Source organism: Petaurus breviceps, unplaced genomic scaffold (assembly GCF_028583685.1).
Source record: "Petaurus breviceps papuanus isolate PSGF00001 unplaced genomic scaffold, PetGlider_PUasm1.0 90603, whole genome shotgun sequence".
NCBI lineage: Eukaryota > Metazoa > Chordata > Mammalia > Diprotodontia > Petauridae > Petaurus > Petaurus breviceps.
The window spans coordinates 968,772-990,964 of NW_027187284.1; the positions used below are offsets into that span (position 1 = coordinate 968,772).

General features: G+C 35.5%; 1 protein-coding gene across 10 annotated transcripts in view; it reads right to left on the minus strand.

Moving 5' to 3' along the window:
- The window catches only part of DMD (dystrophin), a 2,504,498-nt gene that overhangs the window by 832,172 nt on the left and 1,650,133 nt on the right, over nt 1–22,193 (minus strand). For all 10 annotated transcript variants that reach the window (XM_069063824.1, XM_069063827.1, XM_069063826.1 and 7 more), the window contains one exon: nt 18,296–18,460. In XM_069063824.1, coding sequence (XP_068919925.1) covers nt 18,296–18,460 — 165 coding nt within the window. The remainder of the gene's footprint in view (nt 1–18,295; nt 18,461–22,193) is intronic.

The window sequence follows — 22,193 nt, forward strand, 5'->3', positions numbered from 1 at the left end:
TGTGTGTGTGTGTGTGTGTGTGTGTGTGTGTGTGTGTGTGTGTGTGTGTGTAGTCGCTCAGGCTGTCTTTCATCCTACATACAAATTGTTTGCTACAAAGGGTACTAAGAAACTGAAAATGAAATGGAATCAATATGGTGTCAAAACCTGACTTCTCTGGCCTAGATTGTCAAGCAGTTTCTGACAAATGAAGCTTGATGGATGGAAAAAAAAAAAACACATTGCTTAGTTCAGTTTCTCCTTCATTTTCCTCATGCCAGGTGAATGTTCTTTTATTTATCTACAATTAGGTCTGCTCAACCACTGCTATGCTGGTCTCTCTCAGGCTGTCAAGCACATACCAAATTGATTGAAAAAGAATGGCAGGTTCTCTATTTCTATCCTGAGTTAATCAAGGGCATGCCACAAAAAGGAGAATTTTTGTGATTTAGAGATTTATAGATTTCAAAAAATATTCTGTCTAAATATACAAAGTATAATACAATATTGATTTTTAAAATGTCTAGTATTATGAAACCAAATAATAATCTACCCAGGTTGCATACATGACTGCCCAATACTTGAAAAGTGGGCAGATTATGTAAAATATAGACCTAAAAAGTCATGAGACTGAGTGTTACAAATCATTCAGGAAGGCTTTCTTATTTTGCTTTCATGTTTAGGGCTAAAAATCAAAATTTGGTTTTGATATTAATAATATTATTAATTAATAATAAAAATAAAATATTATTATTAAACAACAGACAACTATTAGCTAATGACTTAGAATAATGTTCATACTTAGGTAAGAGAATGTACGAACAGGTGAGAGGTGCTAAAGATGAATTTTACCTACTTTGTATTTTTTTCTAGGTTTTGTCCTGCCTTTGAGATTTAAAACAAAACAAAAACATTGCTGACTTTCTTGCAATCATCATTATCATGTCTATTAAGATGGCTGAACAAGAGTGCCTTTTCACTTCCATTATTGCTGTGAGCTCTAAGTGGTAGCAGGGACTCAGTAAAAAGGCCACACCCAAGTACCTAGAAAGACATATGTGACCTTAAGGCTACAGGTTCCCCACTCCTGGCAGTAGTGCTGAACTTGGAGTCAAAAAGTTATGAGTTCAAATGCTGACACAGGCACTTTCCAGCTGTGTGATCCTAGAAAATTCACCTAGTCTCACAGACTCAGTTTCTTTGTCTAATAAAAAGGAGATAATAATAGCTGCAACATCCCATGGTTGTTGTGAGGATGAAAGGAGGTAATGTATAAAAGATATTTTTCAAATCTTAAAGTGTTATTATATCAGTGCTCCCTGTTGTTATTGTTATTGAGGATGATAATGTTACAGTAGGACTAGAATGTGATTTGGTTTCCTTTCAGAAAAGTAAGGTGGTTTTTAATTTTTTGTTTTAGTCTTTTTTTTTTTTTTACTTTTTTTGTCTTTTTTGGAGGAGGGAAGGCAGAGCAATTGGGGTTAATTGACTTGCCCCAAGTCACACAGCTAAGTATGTCAAATGTCTGAGGCTAGAACTTGGGTCCTCCTGACTCCAGGACCAGTGCTCTATTCACTGTGCCACCTAGCTGCCCCTGTTTTAGTCTTAAGGTAAGAAGAAAAATACCTAGATTTTGAGGCTTCTGTGAAATTCAAATGACAACTTTTAGAAAATGTTGGAATAGAAATGTTCTAGATAAAAACCCAGCTCTATCTATTCCCATCACAGAAACTAAGAAATTCTTTTTAAAAAGTAAACATACGCTACTCAAAAGAAAAAAAATATGTTTTTTTGTGAAATAGTGTAATTTCAGAATTTCCATTTAAATAAATGTAAAAAATTGGGGTGACACACATTAAAGTTTAAATGTATGGGTTTTTTTTTTGCTTTTTCTTTGTATAGAACATAGCACAAGATCAAATGTTGATGAATTCCTTCAGATTTAATAGGTTTGAATAGGGGTTTTGTTTATCCAAATAAAATACACACACACACACACACACACACACACATATATATTTCAGTTGTTAAATATGTTGTTCCTAAAGAAACTGACTCAAGGAGCTTGGGGGATGAGGAAAGATAGGAACCCATAATAAAATCTTGGAGGATCCACATGTCTAGAGAGGTGAGGATGAGTAAAAGTAGTATTTCTATGTACGATTCCTGTGAATAGATGATCTTTTTTGGTACTGTATGCTGACAAATTTCTAATAGTGTCCATTTATCATATTTGGTCAAGTTTGTCCTACTTTGGAGCTTATACAGATAAAGATTTAAATCACTGCCTGGTATTCTTCATGGAGCAGTTAAACCTAGCTCTTTAAATCTACCATGAAGATATTAGAAATGTACAGCATAATGATGATTCATGGACCATATCAAAGTAAGATTATATCCTTTATATTTTAAGTTAGCAGTTAGGAGAGTGATATTTTGATTGAATGAAGAAAAGAAAACTATGAATCACGTCTATGACTTCGTGACTGATCTAACTTTAAATAAAATTCAAAAAATTTTTTTACTATTATTGAATGGATATTTGTTACTATGTTTAATTTGTAATCTATTATTATCCAAAACAATTTTTTCCCCTAAATTCTTTCCCAATTTGAAATCAGGGAATAAAAAAGTTAAATACTGTTTAAAAATTGGTGTGTTCTTTCTAAAATAAAAACTAATAGAAATAGAGTGGTTATGAAACAAATCCCCAAATTCATAGTTTCTGCAGGAGGGGAGGAGTATAGACACAAAATAGAATTTTAAATTTTTTTCTTTCAAATTAAATGTTAATATCTTCTATTTCACTTCAAGGCTTCTAGCCAGGATATCATAAACTGTTTTTATTTTACAGATTTTTCAGTCTCATTTCATTATGGTCAACTAAACATTTCCATCTTGTGCCCTGTTCAGAGTTCTGAAATCTTTTGAAAATTTGCTCTCCCTTGCAAGTTCTCTATAAATCCCAGTCCAAGAGGGAATATATTCATGCAGTAAAGTGTCTGAGATATAATTGAAAGGTATTTTTGTATTCTACATCCTCTTAATTAAGAAAATGTGAAATACAAATTCAAAGAATACTAGGAAGAATTTCCTTACTTTGAATCAGACATTCTCTTTAACTTCTAAGCATTTCTCCTACTTTTTTTTTTCCTTCTGGGGCCAAGAAAAACAAGTATCCTCTAGGTGACAGCCCTTTAGAGACCTCAAAACTTTTAGCAGCCTTCCCTCTGATCCTTTCCCCATATCCTCACTTTCTTTAAGCTAAGAATCCTGCATTCCTTTAATTATTTTCATATGGCTGGGCAAAGAATACCTGCTGGAAGAATGTTTGTGCTGCAGATTGCTTTCTGGAATGGAATTTTCTTAACTCTGATAGCAGCATGATTGGATTTCAGAATGCATGATCCAAATGCATCAGGAAAAAGTCTGTGAGTTACTAAATATTTTCAAGTATATGAAGGGTTGACATTTTCCTCCCTGGACTGCATTAGAGAGACAGAAATCTTACTTTCCATTCATTAGTCATTTTTCAACAGTACCATTTCCTGTATATTTCTTCTAGTTACTTCAGTGTTTTAAAAAATGACAACATAATTTTAAGTATGAGTCTTATTTACTCATTTAAAAGGTTAAGTAACTTGCTCAAGGTTACATGGCCAGGTGTTTTTGGTTGGATGCTAAGTGTCTGAGCCTGGATTTGATCCCCAAGGTTATCCTGACACTGGGGCCAGTGCTCTTACTTGCTGTGCTACCTGGTCACCCCTAAGTATAAGTCTTATAAGGAGGTAGGTGGCTAAGTGGATAGAGCACTGGGCCTGGAGTGAGGCAGAACTGAGTTCAAATCTGGCCTCAGATACTTACTAGCTGTATGACCCTGGGAAAGTCATTTTACCTCTGTTTTGCTTTAATCCACTGGAGAAGGAAATGGCAAACCACTCCAGAATCTTTGCCAAGAAAACCCTGAGGACAGTATTATATGACTGAAAAACAATAACAAAATGAGTCTCACACAGACAGTGTGACATAGAAATGACAGGGCCACGTTAAGCAGTCTTTAAGACCTAGCTTCACTGTCTCTGACACAATCCAGGAAATTCATTCAAGACAAAAAGTTTTCTATAATGGTGGAAATAAGTCCACACTAAACCAAAGTTATATCTATAAGCAGAGCTGATAGATTATTCTCGGCTTAGCATGTCATATACTTTTTTTAATTCAGCTGAATATTTTTTTTCAATAGCAGTATAAAAATTTTAATGCATTTAGTCTATGGTATATTATTACTGAGGTCTTTTTCTGTCATATTTGCATCTAACCATTCATTCTTTCTCAATTCTGTTTCTGAGTCATTTGTTTAATCCTTGTCAAATTTCATAGTATTATTGATGAACAATTTCTCTAATCTCTCCAAGTCATTTAAAAATCTATTCCTATGAGATTTTCAATTTAATCCATTTCAATAAGCTTTTATTAAGTGTTTATAATGTGCCTGAAATTCTATAAGCATTTAAAATGCAAAAACCAAGATCAAACAGTCCTCTCCCTCAAGTAGCTTACATTTTGCTGTGGTTAGAAATGTCATTGAACATAAAAGGATATGCAAAGTTGATAATCATATTCTGTTCTCATGAATGACTGAATTAAAAGACCAATCCTTTCTAGGCCTGACCTCCAAACATTCCTGACACTGAATCATACTGATAACTATTATTTTGTTATTCAGCACTTGCAATAAATATATCTAAATTATATCTTTTTTTCATATTGCAATGCATATAGTAGGTACATAAGAAACGTTTCTTGATTGCATAAATGAATTGACAAATGATTGTTGCTGGTAATGCTATATAGGGCATACAGATTTATTTATTATTTACTTCTGTGTCCATCCTACTCAAATTTTTCTGTAATTATCTATTGCCAGGCTAAGAGTAGAAATACTAGAAAACATATTGCGATCAATATTACCATTTTCTGTTACCACTTATCTATGAACTTATATAAGAATACAAAAATAAAACAATATAATTGGGGATGATAGCAGGATGGATTTCACAGATTAGATAGCATTTGAGTTTTTAAGGAATAAGAGATATTAAGAACTAGAGGTGAAGAAGGAGTAGATGCCAGGTACAGGAGATAGTCAATGCAATGTCCTACAGAAAGATGGTGTATTGTAGGAAAGGAATATTAAGGAGGTCAATCTGATTGTAAGAAAAAAAAATATGTAATAAGGCAAGAAAGGATGTTGGGGGTATAGAGCAATGAGGTCATCACAATGGCTCTGTAGACCTTTAGTTTGGTAGGCAATCTAATGTCTCCTCTCTCTCGCACTTTCCTTTGGAGCCTGCCAAACACTGAGTTAGGTCTGGCTATGCATATGTCAACATCATCTATGTGTATATCCATGGAAATTATACTCCCAAGGTAAGTGGACTTATCCATAGCATTCAGAATTTCGCCATTTTCTGTAATTTATGGTTCACATGTGGATGATATGGTGCTGACTGGGGGAAAACCTGTGTTTTCTTGGTGTTAATTATTAGGTCAAAATTAGCACCAGAAGCAGAGAATTGATCCATACTTTGTTGCATATAAGTTTTATAGGCTGCATTGAGTGCACAATCATCTGTGAACAAAAAATCATGCACTAACTCTCCTTTTATTTTATTTTTGCCTTGACTTGTATTCTTTTCAAGATAAATAATTTACCATTAGTGTGGTAGCTAAACTTGATGCCCTTTCTGTCCTTTTTGAAGGCATCTGATAACATTGCTAAAAACATCATGCTAAAAAGCACAGGAGCAAGAACACAGCCTCGTGACTGGGAAATTGTGAGAGTATCGTCTATTATCCAGAACCAATGCAGGCATGCCATCATGAAACTTACATACAGTACTGATGAGTTTCCCCAGGCAACCAAAATTTTCCATGATTTCCCATAAGCCCTCAAGATTTGATAGTATCAAAGGCTTTGGTCAGATGGATGAATGTTGTGTACAGACCTCTGGTCTGCTCCTCTGTACTTGTTGGGCAGCAAACACCATATCAACCATCCCTAGCCGGTTTTGAAGCCACACTGGCTTTTGGGTAGATGATCATCTTCCAGGTGAAAGAATCTTTCCAGTAATGATTAAGAGAGAGACACCCTCATTTTGTGATTGCCACAGGGCAACCTATTTCCTTTATAGAGATGGGCAATGGATGAACTTTGAACTCCTAGGGGATAGCCTTGTTTTGCTATATAACCTGGAAAATTTCATTCAGATTTTATATGAGCTGTTGACCCTGCTTTGTAAATCTCCACTGGAATAGAATCAGCACCAGGAACTTTGCTACATGAGAAAACCCTAATGGCTTTCAAAACTTTTTCTTCAATTGGAAGTTTGGCTAGAGGGGGATCAATTTCAATATGAGGTGTTACTGTTAGTGGTTTCAGCATTGATTGGTGACAGTCTGTTGAGAACACTATGGAAGTGCTCAGCCCATCTCTCCAGGATTATGTCCTTATCATTAGTCAATGTGACTCCATCAGCACTTAGTAACAATCCACAGGTCTTTGGCCCATAAATAGTTTTTAGAGCATCATAAAAGTGTTTTGGATTGTTACTATCAGTGTAGAACTGAATTTCATCTGCCTTCTTACTGAGCCAAAAATCCTATCTCTAAGCTTCACTTACACTTTACTTTTGATGGAGTTAAATGCTCCTTCTTAGAAATGGATGGTACCTCCTGGTAAACTCTGTGGAGTTCTCATTTTTTGTTCAACAACTTCTGAATTTCCTCATCATTTTCCTCAAACTAATCTTGATGTTTGTGAGTGTTCTGGCCCAATGAGCAAGTGTGATGCTGCACACCAAATCTCTGAAAGCTGCCCACTCCACTGCTGCCAACCATGTGTTGACTCAGATTTCCCTCCAAGTTAGTAACACATTGTTCATGCTTGGATATGTGCTCTTATGTGCTAACATTAAGTCTTCTACTAGTTATCTTGCCTTAAGGTCACCACTTGTGTTAAATGTAAATGTTTAGCTTGGAGACAATAAATCTATGATCAGTTCACCACTCTGTGCCATACATTACTCTCACATCCTTTCTCTACTCCTTACAATGACATAACCTATCAAAGGTCAATGTTTGCTGAAATAGTACAATCAATGAAGTTCTATAGCCTTTAGGTAAATGGAAGACAGTGTTGGTGATGAGAAGGTCATGAGATGCACAGATATTTAGTAGTAAGTGATCACTGCTGTTGTTATTTCTGACTCCATTCCTCCTAAGGATTCCCTGCCACATCTGACAGTCTGTGCTTGCTCTGATGTTAAAGTCATTCAGAATTACAAACTTGTCCTCTTTCAGCATCTTGATTATGAGGGTCTCCAGGTCTTCATAAAAATTTTCCTTGACCTTATCAGAGTTCATCATGGTGGGAGCATATGCACTGTTGATAGTGATGTGGGACTTTCTTGCAAACAGCAAAGGCATTATAATAAGCCTGTGATTCACTCATTTGGGAGACATAAAAGCTTGTTGACTAGATTAGTTTTGATTGCAAAAGTCATACCAGTTTCATTGTGCTCCCCTTCAGTGCTTCCACTGCAGAAAAATGTGTATCCCGATCTGATTTTGGTAAGTTGGTCTTCATTTGCCAATCTTTTTTCATTCAGAGCTGCTGTTTGAGCAGCTGAGTTCTCTCACAACAAGAGCTTTTTGTCTTTTGGGTCTACTCTATTTCATGTTGTCCATAAATATGACAAATTCTATGTACCAATGATGAGTGGAATCATCTTCACAAAAATTTTTGCACATTTTTTTGTGTGTCATGACCACAGGGTGGGATCCTTACTTGCCGAGGTAAGAAGACCAGGGTTGGGTAAAACAAAATTTTTAGGGCATCTTTTTTAGCCCTTTCTTCATGCCAAGAGGTGAGCAGTGTGGTTTTTAAAAGGCTGCTCAGACACCCAGGAATCTGCTGAAACTTATTAGTCCTTCAGTTCACTGAGAAGACAATTCTATGGTCTGGGCCGCCTGTGTGCAGGGTTGATATTTACAAGGCAGGAAATCAACTGTTCATATAAAATCTGAATGAAATTTTCTAGGCATCTGTATCTGCTGCTTTATCATTGCTTGTTGCCACAGGACTTTGAGTTAGATAAAAATGGTAAAATAGTATGAATTATATGTTTTGACTCACACATAAATTGGATTTCATTGAAGTAGAGTTGCATGGAATAGTAGATCTTAATCTTTCAGGGTCATCAGAATCCAGTGAAAGACAAAAGTAGAGATGACAGGTTATGGCTTGGGATGCAGTTGATGACCTTGTAATCTTCAAGGTCTAAGCAGGCTCTAAGTCCTCCACAGCATTTACTTCCACCCCCTTTATGGCCTTTGGAACAAATTGTTTTCACCCATCCATTCTGCTGGGAGGATGTCTTCACATGCTAGGGGTAGACATCACCTAACTCACCGACCAGTGAGTTAGGACCCCTTTGTGACTTTCAACCTGGTTGAACCTGTCTGGCAGAGCTATTTTATGGTGAATGGTTGTTGCACATGCAATAGTTTCTTGGAGCCATAGGTGAGTGTTGGGTGGATAAGGTGGACACCAAAGGTGTAAGGCAGCCCTGAAAAGGACTAAGCAAGCCCTCACAGGGAGGTACTAGTCTTCTCTGAACACCCCAAACCCACCACACATATACATATATATATGTATGTAGTTGCACATATATACACATAATAACTTTATTAACTGCTATATTGTTTAGTCATGACATATTAATGATTAATAAGAAAGTTGAAAGTGCTTATATTTATGTCTACCTAGGTTTCTACTTTCAGTCTTGATAATGAGTACTAGAGTGGCAGAGCTGGAGAGAGGGAGGCTAAGAATAGATACTTTGCTTTATCCTTGGCCTATATGTTATTTTTAAGTCCATCTTTGGATAGTAGTTCATCCTTGTAGCATTTCTTTTGACTTTAACATTTATCTTTCTGTGATTTGGCTTTATGAATAAAGATGTAAAGCACTCTATTCACTTCATTTCCTGATACATGACAAATTCTTTTTCCAGTGAAATGCTACAATGAGGTTTTTCATTGTTTAAATTGTAAATGAATAAAACAAGTAAGGCATGGATAACAATGAGCCTTATAATGACTAATTGCACATGATCCATGTGCCTAAAAACCTAAATAATTTTAGAGAAACTGCCAGAATTCTGATAATCCTTACATTTTTAAGAGCTAAGAGAGGCTTTTTAAAATATGAATGATAATTCAATAGCTTTAGGTATAAGAGAATCATACAATCTGAGAACTAAAAGGGACCTCTGAGATAACCTAGTTTAAGGTCCTCATTTTTTAACTGAAGAACCTGAGGCCTAGAAGAATTGAGCTGTTTGCCTAGAATCGCACAGCTGATTAGTGGCAGAAGAGCCATGCCTCTTGATTCCTGATATTATTCTCTTTTGCTTAGTTTTTTTTCTTTTTTTCCCTGTAGAACAGCTTAAAATCTAGGAGACCAGCTACATATACTATCAGGAAAGCAAAATTTGTAACTAAGGTTTGAGGCAGAATCAAGGCTCTAGTGAATTCCACCAAGGGAATTTTGTTTTTGTTTTTGTTCCTCACCTTTCCTCTTTCTTTTAATTCTCAGGGAATACATATTCTTGGAAGGGAAGAACCTGAAATGATTCTAAAAAGGTATGGGTTGCCATCAGAAGTTACCTTGCCATTTTAAGTAAGAAGTCTTTAAACCAAAGTCATATAAAAGATTGGAACAAGGATATGGCAGTTAAATGGCATAGTAGATAAGAGTATGGAACTTGGAGTCAGGAAGACAAGAGTTGAAATTCAATCTTATCCATTTACTAGTTGTGTGACACTGGACAGGTCACTTAAACTATGAGTCTCAGTATCCTTATCTGAAAAATGAGAGAGCTGGACTCAATAATCTAGAACTATTTCTAAATCTATGATCCTGAGACAGCTAGGTGACACAGTGAATAGAGCACTGACCCTGGAGTCAGGAGGACCTGAGTTCAAATTTGGTCTCAGACACTTGACACTTAACTAGATGTGTGACCTTGAGCAAGTCACTTAATCCCAATTGTCTTGCCTTTCCCCCTCCAAAAAAATTTAATCTGTGATCCTCTAATCCTCCTAGGAGGATTTAAAAAAGTCAGGCTCAAAGACAAACAAAATGCTACCAGTCATTTAATAAATTAAACTCTCATTCTCTGCCCTAAAAGAGTTTGGCACCAGGAGGTAAAGATTCTCTTTCTAGATTAAGGAGGGGAAATTCTTACTGAAAACAAGGATTAGAAACTGATAGCTTTAACACTCTTGGGAGAGTGTCTGAAGGATTTTCTCTAGTTCCATCATAGGCATGTGAGGGGCCTAGACCAATAAATGAGCTGAAGCTTAAGGTTGGGCTCTAAAGAAAAACAGAGATGCTAGAACCCATTCTTCCTCTTAAGCTGAGGAGCTAACAACTCAGCTGAGGACTCAGGTTGAAGCCAGATGAAGTAAGGTGCAATGAGGTACTCCACAGCTATTTCAACCACCCTGGCATTGAGCATGAACTAATGGGATAGTGACCAGAAGACCAACAGATTACCATCTGGCAGAGACACCCATGTCAAACCATCTGGGCATAAGTACAACTGAAGATATCACAATAAGGCACTGCTAGGATTGCACTTTCCAAGGTGTGAACTGGTGCTCCAAATCTATGACCTATTCATGTGTGTTCCCTATTTGTGTGCACTTCCATGTGTATTCCAAATCTTCCCATCCTGTGTATTAGTGGGAGATGTCTCCATATGTCTGGGGTAAATGGTCTATTGAAAGTAATCTTACGCTGTTTCATTAGATACCTTTTATTTGAACCAATTTTGTTGTCTCTGGGTAGTAACATCAGAGGAGGTTCTTGAAGTATAGTTTTGAGTGGATGAGAACCCACAAAATATTTGGAAGCAGCTTTTTTGATGACCCTACATTCAAGGCAGGGGTGGCACTCCAGATATTACACTCCTATGCCTAACTGACTTTCAGAAAGCAACCTAACAACACTTAATAAAACCTCAGACTTTAAAATCTCAAACTTCTCTTTTCCTTTATCACTCATTTCTCTGGATAAAATATTGGTTCAAAGAATTCCTCATTAGATTCATATTGTTTTTACTCTATATTTTTGTCTGTCAGTCAAGTCTACCCTCTGTGTCATGTGATATGTGAAAGAAGTGGTTTCATTGATCACTTTGCCAAATAAAGAATTGTTTGAACACAATAGGTATAGAGTTCACATCTTTTTCCCACTTGAATACTGTGAAATTGAGAACATCTGTAAAAGAGTACAGAACATTATTTTGAGAAGCACAAAGGAATGTGTACCTTGCAACAGAGGAGTATGTTTCAAACCATCACATAAAAAGATTGAATGAAAGAAATGAGGACCTTTTAGCCTACAAGAATAGAGACTTAGGGAATAGTATATATAAATGAATATTTGAAGGATTTTAATTTGGGTTTTTGGTGATATGGGTTTTGCTTCTTCCCAGATAGTGGAATGACAACCAATGAATGGGTAAGGCTGTTAACAGAGAGGCAGATTTAACTTACCATAAGGAAAAATGCCCTATGTGGCAGTATCCAGAAATATAACTGATAGGGTACTATGTTCTCCATTACTATAGGTCATCAAATGGATTTTGGATGATTGCTTCCTGGGGCTGTTATTATTCTGCTTTAATCTAAATTTAGGCTAAATCAACCCATGAATTTGTGGTGTGTATGTGTGTATGTGTGTGTATGCATTTCAATATAATTTGAGTTTTAGTTTATGTATTTAAAACATTATTCTGAAAAATGGTCCATAGGCTTCCCCAGACTTCCAGTGGGTTACATGCACGTGCACACACACACACACACACATACACACACACACACACTACTAAGAACCCCTAGACTAGATAAACCTCTAAGACTCCTTCCAGATCTAAAGTTCTATGAGTCTATGGTTCTGAGTAATGATTATTTGTCCTCCATACTTTCATATCTCATGTCTCACTATTTTAATTTCTACATTGGAATTTCATTGCACATTGGAAGAATTGTACATGAAAAAATATACTGCTAGTGCATTGAACAAACACAATTGAGTCATCAGAAAAGGTTGTTTTCATAGTGTGAGACAGACATACTCAAAACCATTATCTTAGAGCGTTGTTTTGCTTTGGCCATTATGGGCAGATGCTACATCCTTTCAGCTCCAGTACTGAAAGTTAATCAGAGGACCTAACATTAAAGATAACAACATTGGGTATTATCAATTTTTGACACAGGTTAGTCTTTGCATAGAACTTCAACTATTAAGAAATTTAAAGTTCTTGTATTTATAAATAATATATTTTTGTTAACTAGAAAATGACTACTCCAAATATTTTTAAATTCAGAAAAATAATTATAAAGACCTTTTGAATTAAATTTTAAAAAATATGCCCAAACCTAATGGAGAGTGCTCTCTGCATACTTCCCAAAAAGTGGACATCCAGCCTCCACTTGATGATCTCTGGTGTGTGGAAATCACTGCCTCCTGAGGCAGCTCATTCTATTTAGTTTTAATTTTGGTTAATTATTTCTTTCTATAATATGAATTTCCTTCTTTGCAATTTCCACCCATGATTCCTATTTCTGCAATTTGGAACAAGCACAGAAAGTCTAACCCCTTTTTCACAAAACAATCTTGCAAATGCTTGAAAAGAACAATCATGCTTCCCCCACATTTCATCTTTTTTCAGGTTAAATCTTAGTTTCTATAATTGATTCTCATATAGCAGGCCTGCACAACCTGTGGCCCACCAAAGGATTTTGGGTGACCCATGAAAAATGTAGAGGAAGTGTTCCCAAAATCCTTTGGCAGGCTGCAGGTTGTACAGACCCGTGACATATAGCATAATATCAAGGTCCTTCACCATCCTGGTTACCATCCTCTAAAAAAATCTCTAGATTATCAATAATTTTTATAAATTGTTGTGACTAGAATTGAAAATACTATTCCACATGTAGTCTGACCAGGACAAGGTATAGTGGTACTATTACTTGCCTGGTTTTCTCTTGTCTACATTAAAAAATCTCACAACATCTCCAGTCTCTTTGCAAAGGATAATCTCTCTACTTCTGCCCTTGATTCTATTAACTCTCGGTCTCTTCTGAGAGTTTTTCCAATTAATAATCCCTTTCTCATTTTAACTTTAATTTTTTCTTTACTGGATCCTTCCCCACTATTTATTAGCATATCTTGGTCTCTTGCATACTTAAAAAACAAAATGAAACTTTACCTTACCATCTCCTTAAGCTTCCTTGCTATATCTTTTCTCCCTTTCACTGTTAAAGCATAAATAAAACAACTCAGACTAAATACTTAAATTTAATGGGTGACGGGCCAATGAGTTCAGTCCTTATGAACATCCCAAGGATGTTCTGCCACCGTCCTACTGTAAGCCTTTATCACCTTGTACCTGGTCTATTTTAATAGCCTTGTGGATGATCTCCCTGCCTAAAGTCTTTAAACATTTAAGTCCATCTTCTAACCAGTTTAAAAAAAAACAACTATGATATTCCCAAAGTTCAGGTTTGACCAGGTGATACCCCTATACACAGTCAATAAAAGCTATTGGCTTACCTTCCCCCCTCCATCCCATTCAATAAACTCCAATGGCTCCTCAGTACCTTGAGGGTCAAATGCAAAAACCTTTGCTTTTTAAAGCCATTTATAACAAGGATTCTTTCTACTTTTCCAGTTTTCTTACACTTTACTCCTCTGCATCTACTCTGTGATCATGTGACACTAGTCTCCTTCCTATTCCTCCTACATAATATTTTATTTTCCAATTCCTGCATTTTTACATGTTCTTGTCCCTGTCTAAAATGCTTTCCCTCCTTGCTTCTGTCTCCTGGCTTCTCTGACTTCCTTCAAGCCTCCGTTAAAATCTTGCCTTCTGCAAGAAGCCTTTCCTGAGCCCTCAATGCTATCTCCAATTAATCCTGTATAGATATTGTTTGTACATAGTTGTTTATATGCTATGCTCCCAATTGGACGTGGACTCTTTGAGAGGAGGGTTGTCTTCTAGCTTTCTTTGTATATCCCCAGTTCTTAACACTGAACTTGGCAAATAGCAAACACTTAATAAATGGCTTTTGACTTCTGCTTCGTATTTCTTACTATGCCCTTTCACTCATTCTAATGCTGTCAAAGGAGATTGCTAACTCTTCCTTAAAGTTGACATACAATCGCTTCTCTTCATGCCTTTGCATAGGTCATTCTATATGCCTATGATGCATTCTCTCTGCACCTCTCCTTCTTCAAATTCCTCATTTCTTTAAAGTCATAAGTTAAGTGACATCTTCATCTAAAGCCTTTTCCTCATCCCTCTAGTTGTTAGTTTTCTGTCTTAACTTTAACTAGGTGAGAACACATCTCAACCAAGCAATCAATCAATCAAAAGACAAGAATAAATGGGAAAAGTCTTTGAAAGCCATTTGATAAAGTAAAGAGATCTATTTTACTTCTTGCCCTTCTGGTGACACTGGGTAAGTCACTTAACCTCTGTCTGTTTCATTTTCTAGAGGTTGCCTATGGAAAAACGCACAAGTAAATTAGTGTCATTATAACATATAGGTCTAAATAGAGTGGGCCATATGGCATTATAATGCTCCACCTTATAATTTTCTCCTCATACTCTCGACCCCCAGCCAGTTATTCCAATAATGTATGAATGTTAGCAGAAATTTAAAAACCCAACAGGCATCTACATGATTGTATCCTGGTAGCAAGCTGGTCCTTTTGACTCTGCAACTACAATATAATCCCCTATTTTATTTGCTAAGATGGTTTTCACTAAAACTTTTTTTTTTTACAACATATGAAAACTATAGAATCATCCTATGGTGAATTACTGTGTAAGAAAAAGAAAGGAGGGGAGGCCAAGTAGCACAGTGAGTAAGAGCACCGGCTCCAGTGTTGGGATGACCTAGAGATCGAATCCCGGGCTCAGACACTTAGCAACCACCCAGAAACACCTGGCCGTGTAACCTTGAGCAAGTCACTTAACTCCGATTGCTTTAAAAAAAAAAAGAAAAGAAAAGAAGGACAACTTTTCAATGTTTTCCTCTGTCTAGGGCAAACTTTGGCACTTCAGTGATCTGTCATGTTGCCAAAGTGGGTACTCCATCCATCATTCTCTTTCTCTCTCTCACACACACACAATACACACAAATGTGTATATGTATATATGTGCCTGCCTGTATCTGTACATATATGTGTATACATATATACATACACAATACATAGACAGACACAAATGTGTGTACATATATACATATATATATATATATACATATATGAACACATCCACACACACCTTCTCAGTCCTTGTGCCTAATCCTTATGCTTGTCTTTCTGTAAGTCTTCCACAGTCCATTCTCTGAATATGGCAGATATATATTTTTTGGTTATTCCAAAAAAATAAAATAAAATAAAGGTACCAAATCTAATACTAACTAGCTTAAGGTATAACTAGTATTTGCCTAGCAAATCATCACAATTACTTGCTTATGATTTACCTTATGCCAAACCATTAAAGAGATGACATTGACTTCTGAGAAGTCAATGGCAGAAATACTCACATCTATGTGAACCTGTAAGGAGGTACTTTATATTGCCTAGCTACCTTGGCTTTCAATAACTACAATCATGCCTTTTAGTGATTTTTAGGGAGCATTTGCAGTTATGTATAATTACTGTTCTTACATTCAAAACGAGAACCTGCAGGGCAGTGTGTCATTTTTATTTATATACTACAGAAGGAAAATCATTATACAAGGTGGGGGGGAGATAAAAGTTTCACTGGCATAAATATGAAAAGATTCCAATCAGCGAATCTGACATTAACATTATGTGATTCCTACTCCCCACCTCTAATTTTAATAAAAAGTTAAGAAGGCAGTAATTAGACAGTTTTATGCCAGATAAAGACCAACTCCTGCTGATTGTTGGTAGTATTTAGAAAAGATTAAAAATGTAAGCTCACTTTTAAGAATGTTAAGCAATCCATAGATTGAAATTTATTCCATTTAATTGAAATTAAATCAATTAATTTCATAAATATGAAATCAGCACACTTAAAAACTCTAAGCTAAATGTATATTTAGAATTAAAATCTAAATTCAGCATGCTGATTGATAGATATTTGTTATGATTACGCCTAATTTTTACACTCATGATATCCTACATTTGGATGCTCATTTTTTTTTGCAAGATCTCTGTAGAGATTTCCATGATGTATATTAAAACATAAAATATTTCCTGAAGAGGAATGTTTCAAGAGTAAATTGCACAAACCTAGAGATAGGAGATCACTTTTCACTCTAGCATAAAAAATGTAATAGGACATAAGGCTAAAGGACTTTTTTTTTGTGTGTGGGGGGGTACTTCACGACATAACTATCTGCATTTCATCAATTAGTATGAAATGCCAAACAGAAAAAAGTTGAGACTCCCCATAGGTCTTACATATTTTTCTGACAGGTGCTCAGGGTCTGACTAAAGAAATAGAATGGTCTCCCTGAAAATGCCTCAGGTTGCCTATCACAAAGTTTCCTTCCCCTACTACTGCCTTCCCCCCTTCTCCAGAATAAAGTTGCCAGTTTATTTATATTTGAGGAGGAAACTGGGAGGGGCCAGAGGGTATACTTGTTTGTTTTAAATTATTTATATTCTTCTTGATAACCAGTTTTGAAGATTTAAAACTAGTACATTTCTCTTATCTAATTGAGAAGATACAGTTCTGTAGCTCAGCAAGTACACTCCAGGGCCAAGTCTCTTTAAAAAGCCCTTTGCTTAGGCAGAGGATTGAGGCAGGCTGTAAAATACAAAAATAAATAAATAAATAAACCTACATGGCTCCCTATAGCAAAGACTCAGTGCAATATTAAGTATTTATTAGAGAAAGAGCAAATCTAGAAGCTAGAAGAGGTGACCCTGAGCTCTGGCTAAGTTCCTAACTCAACTACTTAGCCATATACTGACCAGAAGTTTGTGGTCAGGGAGTTGAGGAAGAAACTCAGGAGTTAACTAGATTGAGTTTTTGCTCTTCTTGTTTTGAACATAGAGGAAAACAGCTGGGAAAGTCTATATATATAAATTTTAAAATTCATGCTGATTAGAGTTGCCAATACCTGTTGAGTTGCCCCTTGTAATATCTCTCAAATATACTCTGGTCTCTGCTCTGACACTGCCAGCATTCTAGCCCAGGCCCCCATCAACTCCTTCTTGATTATTACAATAGCCTGCTGATGGGTCTGCCTGCCTTAGGTCTCTTTCTACTCCAAATCGTAAAGTGATTTTTCTAAACCATTGGTCCCATTGTGTCAACCCATTGCCTATAGGATCAAATACAAAATGCTCTGGTAGGCATTCAAGCCCTTCACAAGCTAACCGCCTTTTAAATGTTCAGTGTTCTTTACACCTTATTCCCCTAAAAGTACTCTTCAATCTAATAAAAGTTTCCCTTAGCGGTTCCATGAACGAGGTCTGCCATCTCTTGACTCTTGGTGTTCTCTTTGGTTGCTCCCCATGCCTGCCAAGCTCTCCCCACTCCACTCCAACTACTGATCTCCCTGGCTTCCATTCAGTCCCAATTAAAGTCCCACCTTTTGTTAGAAGTCTTCTCAACCCCTCTAAATTCTAGTGCCTTTTCTCTGATAATTATTTCTATTTGTCCTTTATTTTACTTTGTACATATTTATTTGCATGTTTTCCTCCCTTCCCCCTTCGATTGTAAGCTCCTTGAGAGCAGGGACTGTATTTTGCTTCTTTTTGTATTCCTAGCATTGAGCATAGTGCCCGGCACATAATAGATGCTAAATAAACGTTTATTGAATTGATTGACTATGCAATGAGTTACCAGCTATGTCACATACTGCCTGCGTGACCTTGGATGAATCACCCAATCTCTCTGGGCATTATTCTTCTCAGTTATAAAATGAAGGAATTAAAGTGGATGCCTTCAGGAAGTCTTTCCAGCTCTTGAGACACGCTCTTATTAGCTACCTGAAATATTTCAGTCTCCTTCACTTGGTCTGAGAATATCTTTATTAGAGTCATTAATATGTTATATATTAATTTGAGGTAGTTTATCAGATTAGCTAGTTGACATGTTGGGCCCTAAGAAGATATATAGCAAAGGTAAATGTCAAGAGTTTAAGGAACATTTTAAAGGGAGAAGGGAGAAATGGAAGAGAGAATTACCTTAATATCAAAGGGCTCTGTTTGGCTTGCTTGGTTGTAAAATTCCAATTGACTTTTAATTGGGATCAACCACAATGTCAAATGATGCAACTCTTCTTCAAACTGCACGAAATTCTTTAACAGGGCTTCAATTTCTTTTTGTTTCTCAGGTAAATCTTTAGAAATCTGAAAGAAAACAAGATTAATAGCATGAACAGTAATTTTCAACAGTATGTTAAAGGTTACCTAATGTATTATTAATTTAATGTAATTTATTGACTGGAAAAACACACTTCAATATTAGAGTCCTTATCAAAATATTTACCCACTAAGTAGTCAAATTACTATTCAGCATTTTAATAGCATGCATTGGAATAATATTAACATATTTTCCATGTTAGCATTTGATATTCATATATCAGACATCTTTCATTAATCCTGTTATAGGACAACTTCAAAGTAGATAAATACTGATCCAATTTCAGACATTAAAAATTAAACATAGAAGGGTTCAATGAGTGGCTTGCTAGAGACAACTTATTTGATGTTAATAAGATAAATATAAATCTTTTCACCCCCAAATGAATACTATTAAGTTGAACCAGTGTCTTTAAATGAAAACTAAATCTAACACATACTTTTCTTGTGTGATACTAGGGCAGTTACCTATATCCATTATTATTTTTTTCTACTTCCATTATTTTTAAAGGATAGTGAGGTGGACAGTATGCATGAAGCTTAAGGCTATGTTCTTACAGTTCTGTTCCATCTCTCCATGAAAATCAAAGATAATTCATGATTACAAACACAAAAAAGTGGGAGAAAGTAAACATAGGTTAAGCTAGAGATAAATAACAATAATAGTTATTCTCAGGTTCCCCAAGTCACCAAAAAGACAAATCCTCCCCCTCCCCATAGTGTATTCAAATAAATAAGATATATATTTATAAAAATCAACTGAAATCCATAGTGCAACAAAATACATACAGCTTCATTTAACCAATAACTATTTTATTAATTCCATAATGTAGTAAAATCCATGAATACCGCCCCCATTCCTGCTGTGTCGCTCTGTGATACCTCCAGAAATTGAATAGTTACTTAATTGGCCACAACAGCTTCAAGGTTGGAGATTGTGTGTCTTTAAGCATCAGGGTTATGTCAGAATTTAACTTCAGGTTCATTCTACCCTGGGATACACAAATAAGATCTCAAATATAGTAAGCAGCAAGAACTTTCTTACTTAGTTATACTCGGGATGTGGTAGATTGGTGGAGGGCACATTTCATAAAGAAAAAGAAAAGGGAAGGGAAAAGATTATACAAGCAATTATTATGTTATTTACAAAGCATGTGTTTGTATACATATATGTATGTAAATATATACATGAATATGTTTAGATTTATATTTACATGATACATTTCATATTTATATATACATACATACACATAGGGCAACTAGGTGGTGCCATACTACACAGAGTGCTGGACCTAGACTCAGGAAGACTCATGAGTTGGGGAAGAAAATGGCATACCACTCCAGTATCTTTGCCAAGAAAACCCCAAATGGGGTCACAAAGGGTCAGACATGACTGAAAAAAAAATTTAACAACAAACCCCCCCCCCCAAACACACATATACATACACATTTAAGATATATAAAAATTATATAAACAATTCTTGGGGTAATGGAGAGGGCTCTGAAATTATAATTAAAAGTCAAGGTTTCACTCATATTCCTGTCACATATTAATTATGAAACTACAGACAAGTCACTTAACCTGGATAAGTTTAGGGCTAATCAATGTGAAAAGGAATTAATTTCTGTACTACTCACCTCAGAAGATGGTAGTGAGTAAAGTGCTTTGTAAAGTTTAAGGGAATAGAGAACCCTTAAGGGGTTCTATAAATGTAAATTATTGTTATCACTACTTACAACAGTAAGAATCTTATTTCTCTCAATTGTCAAATACATGAAGCTAGCTTAATTTTTATTAGAATATTTTTCATTACACAATTTACTAATGTATTAGAACTTCAACTTCTAAGAGTAAAGCATCACTAGATGATAAATAATTTGGCAAGGATTAAATTACCATTTTTTGGTCTTTAAAATGAAGCTAGAAACCTGTCCATAGAGGATTACTAATACTTTCATCCAGATTTTTTAATAGAAGTTCAGAAAATATAAATTAAAACAACTTTGAGGTACTACCTCACACTTATCAGACTGGTTAATATGACAACAAAGGAAAAGGACAAATGTTGGAGAAGATGTGGGGAAATTGGAACACTAATGCATTGTTTGTGGAGTTGTAAACTGATCCAATAATTATGGAGAGCAATTTAGAACTATTCCCAAAGAGCTACAGAACCATGCCTACACTTTGATCCAGCAATATTATTATTAGTTCTGTATCCCAAAGAGATCATAAAAAAGGGAAAAGGACCTGTATATACAAAAATATTTATAGCAGCTCTTTTGGGGATGGCAAAGAATTGGAAATTGAGTGGATACTCATCATTTGGGAAAAAGCTGAACAAGTAATGGAATTGTGCTATTTCTTTAGCACAATTACTTGTGCTAAAAGAAATAATGAAGGGGATGACTTCAGAAAAACCTAAGAAGACCTATATGAACTGATGCAAAGTAAAGTGAGTAGAACCAGAACACTACACACAGTAACAACATTGTGCAATGATCAAATTTGATAGACCTAGCTCTTTTCAGCAATAGAATGATCTAAGACAGTTCCAAAAGACTCAAGATGGAAAATGCTAACCATATCTACAGAAAGAACTATGAGTCTGAATGCAGATCAAAGCATATTATTTCTCTATTTTTCTTTCTTCTGTTTTTAACTTTTGTTCTGCTTTTTCACAATATGACTAATGTGTAAATATGTTTAATATGATTGTACGTGTGTAGCCTATATCAGATTGCTTACCATCTGGGAGATATAAAAGGAGAGAGAGGGAGAAAAAATTTGGAACTCAAAATCTGATAAAAATGAATATTGAAAACTACCTTTACATGTAACTGGAAAAAATAAAATGCTGTTAAGTGGGAAAAAATAAAAGTTCAGAAAGTTGTAAACTAGTTAAATAAAAGGATAGAACTGACTAAGACTGCAAAAATTTTTTTCTCCCAAACTTTTATTTATATCTAAACATATACTTAGAATTGAGGAACAATGCCTTGCATCTTCTATACCAGATAGAAATCAACTCTCACCAAAATTACTAAATACATAGTAGAGAGGATAAAGGAAAATGATAATCAAATAAATAAGAAGCTTTTTTAGAGTACTTGGAGTAGCTAAATAATTTCTATGATTAGACACATGATATCAATTGGTAGTTTTCAGATTAGAGACCATTTAAAAAGAGCCCTTTGGCTACTCTTCCTAAATTTGAGATTTTAAAAGGCGACCTGACCTTGGAGCAGCAGCAGATGATAGCACACTAAAATATACACTAAAAATGTAAATTTCCTTTTAAGTTAGACAACATTAATAAGACACTACTATCTTTTCTTCTTACTCCACAGTATTAGTGATGAATTTCACCATTCTAATCTCTAATGATGAATCATTTATAGGAGACAATATATCTGAAGTCATTAGACAGAAAATCTCTGATGGTTTCCATGACAACAACACTCAGTTGGAGGTGGAGAAATTGAGACCTCCTGACACATAACTACACTTGTTTCTTCCCCATAATGGTCTGTTGGAAATAGATGGATTGTTCAATACAGCCCAAGGGGAAAGATAACATGTGCAAGCGATTTATTTTACTGAATAACAGCAAGTTTTCATTTAAGTCCTTTAGTTGAATATGTTCTTAAATAATATCCTTTGAAATTTTTTTTACTTAGAATTTCCATCAACATGCAAAGACACATATAACGCTGACTT